The sequence below is a fragment of the Echinops telfairi genome, unplaced genomic scaffold (genome assembly GCF_000313985.2).
Source record: "Echinops telfairi isolate 266 unplaced genomic scaffold, ASM31398v2 ScPeMD7_21;HRSCAF=78, whole genome shotgun sequence".
Taxonomy (NCBI): domain Eukaryota; kingdom Metazoa; phylum Chordata; class Mammalia; order Afrosoricida; family Tenrecidae; genus Echinops; species Echinops telfairi.
In genome coordinates this window covers 8,002,294-8,004,407 of record NW_022103918.1, presented here as the reverse complement: position 1 = coordinate 8,004,407, position 2,114 = coordinate 8,002,294, and the positions used below count along the sequence as shown (strand labels likewise).

Genomic DNA, 2,114 nt, shown 5'->3' with positions numbered 1-2,114 from the left:
CAAAATCACACTGGGTTTTCTCCTTTTTTTCATCTGGAGATGATTTTTAAGTAACTAAGAAAAGGGAGATCAAGATCAATGCCTATTATTAAGGTTCACTGTGTAAATGTGGATAAAAATAAACAGAATAGTCTAAAACAAAAACAAAACCCAACCCCAAACCTTTAAAACTAGGAACTAAAAGAAAAAGAACCCTTAGGAAAGTTAGAACCTGAAATGTGCCCTAATCAACTCGACAAGTAATCTAAACTGTCTGCAAACAACCAAGAGGAGGATTGCTAGTCCTGGGTCACTCTGAACATGACGAAATGAGCATGACTCTGTGTGTCTAGTCGTTTGGCCAAAAGGACAAGGGCTAAAGGGCTGAACTCGCGTCCTGCGTGGCCTGTGCAGATCCTACCAGTCGGGGAGCGGTGGCCTCAACTCGGAACTGCTCTGGGGTGCGTGCGTGGACTGGGGATCAAAAACACAGCCTTCGGTGATCTGCCCAGAAAGACTGCAGACGAGCCGGCAATTCCTCTTTCAACCAGAAGTTCTCAGAAAGCACATGAGATTCCACGAAGATACCACGCTCGGGGTCCACTCCCACCGCTCCGGGGACTGCAGTTAATTTAACAGGGACGTAAACCCTTTCTGAGAACTGGAAGAAGGATGCACCGGGGCCGCTCTCTGTCTGTGACGTCCCTGAGTGGGCTTCCGCAGTGGGAAGTTGAAGAACTTCCTGTGGAGGATTTATTACTCTTTGAAGTTGCTTGGGAAGTGGCCAATAAAGGTTTGTACTGCTCCCAAAGGTGCTGTTTCCCCGCTGAACTAGTTTAGGATTTCTCAGGTAACGCTCCAGTGATGGGGAATTGCCAGTCAGGGGGGCAGGCATTCAGACATCTGCGGGGACGTCAATTTAGATAACCTTGTCTATGTCAACAGGCAGTGAAGACTTGCATGTAAGAATCTGTTGAACAAAAGAAAGTGGGAAATGGCACTTGTTGCCCAGGCCTGTGAAGTTTCTGTGAAAAACAGGAATTAAAAAAAAAATTCCATTAAATTTTCTTTTTCTTAGCAGAAAGGGTAAGCAGGTACTTTACTTGATGGGGAAAATAGTGTGGGATGAAGAACAGTTAGAAACTTTAGCTCCATAGATTATTGATTATATAATAATATCGATGATATAATTGATCGTGTAATTATATTTGGTGAGCGTGGGCTGAGCTTGTAATTCAGAAGCTGTTCAGAATGCATCATATTGCGCTCCTGCTGAGAAGAATCAAAGTCACTGTTCTCTTGGTTGCTGTGCATGGATCCATCCCCACAACAGAATCCAAACTAATTGACACAGCATCACATGTCGACTCATAGCAACTTCATAAGGGAGAGTAGAACTTCCCCAGAGGGTTTCCCAGGCTGTGAATGTTAGTTCCCCAAGCAGGCTGCCACCTTTGTCCCCCTCTGAGTGACTGGTAGCTTCACATTGCTGCCGTTTGCTTAGCAGCTGAGCACGGAGTTGTTCAAGATCTGGCTGAGCCAGATGAACTGACAGGGAAATGGCGGTAGCCTGTCATTGAAAGGATCTGAAAGGAGCGCAGGAATGTGATGCATGCCTTCTTCCCTCTGGCGATTTAGTGCCAGCACAACCTGGAACTAAGGGCACCCTGTTCTATTTTTCACCTAAAGGAGCTGTTCAAATCCATGTATTCATATATCCATAAGCGTGTGCTGGCATGCCCGGAACTCACGTCCGAGAGCAAAGCACAGTCTACTTTATCTCTACAGGGGAGGAAGTAAAGAAGAGAGAAACCACATTGTGGAGAGCGAAATGTTCTTACTAGTAGTTGTTTGCAACGTCCATTTTCCAGTCACAAGGCCTTAAAATGCTTTCTACTCAAAGATCCCTCCATCCCAGGTGAATCCCAGACTCTAACCTAAAATGCTCACCTTCTCCACGAAGTAAGCAAAAATTCCAGGAGAGAGTTTGCTTGGGCGTGGGAAGTGGTATTCCTCAGCACCAGGGATCAGTACATAAGACAGACTGAGCAAGTTCCAGAACCCTGTCTTCCGTCTTTCCCCTCCATTTAATAAATGTTAATCAGACACGTGCTGAGTGCTGGGAGCACGCGGGG

At 45.8% G+C, this 2,114-nt stretch overlaps 1 protein-coding gene across 1 annotated transcript in view; it reads left to right on the top strand.

Moving 5' to 3' along the window:
• The first annotated feature begins 409 nt into the window (after nucleotides 1-409).
• Nucleotides 410-2,114, top strand: part of GYS2 (glycogen synthase 2) — a 50,488-nt gene continuing 48,783 nt past the window's right edge. The window contains exon 1 of the mRNA XM_030885102.2: nucleotides 410-772. Coding sequence (XP_030740962.1) covers nucleotides 652-772 — 121 coding nt within the window. The 5' untranslated portion in view covers nucleotides 410-651. The remainder of the gene's footprint in view (nucleotides 773-2,114) is intronic.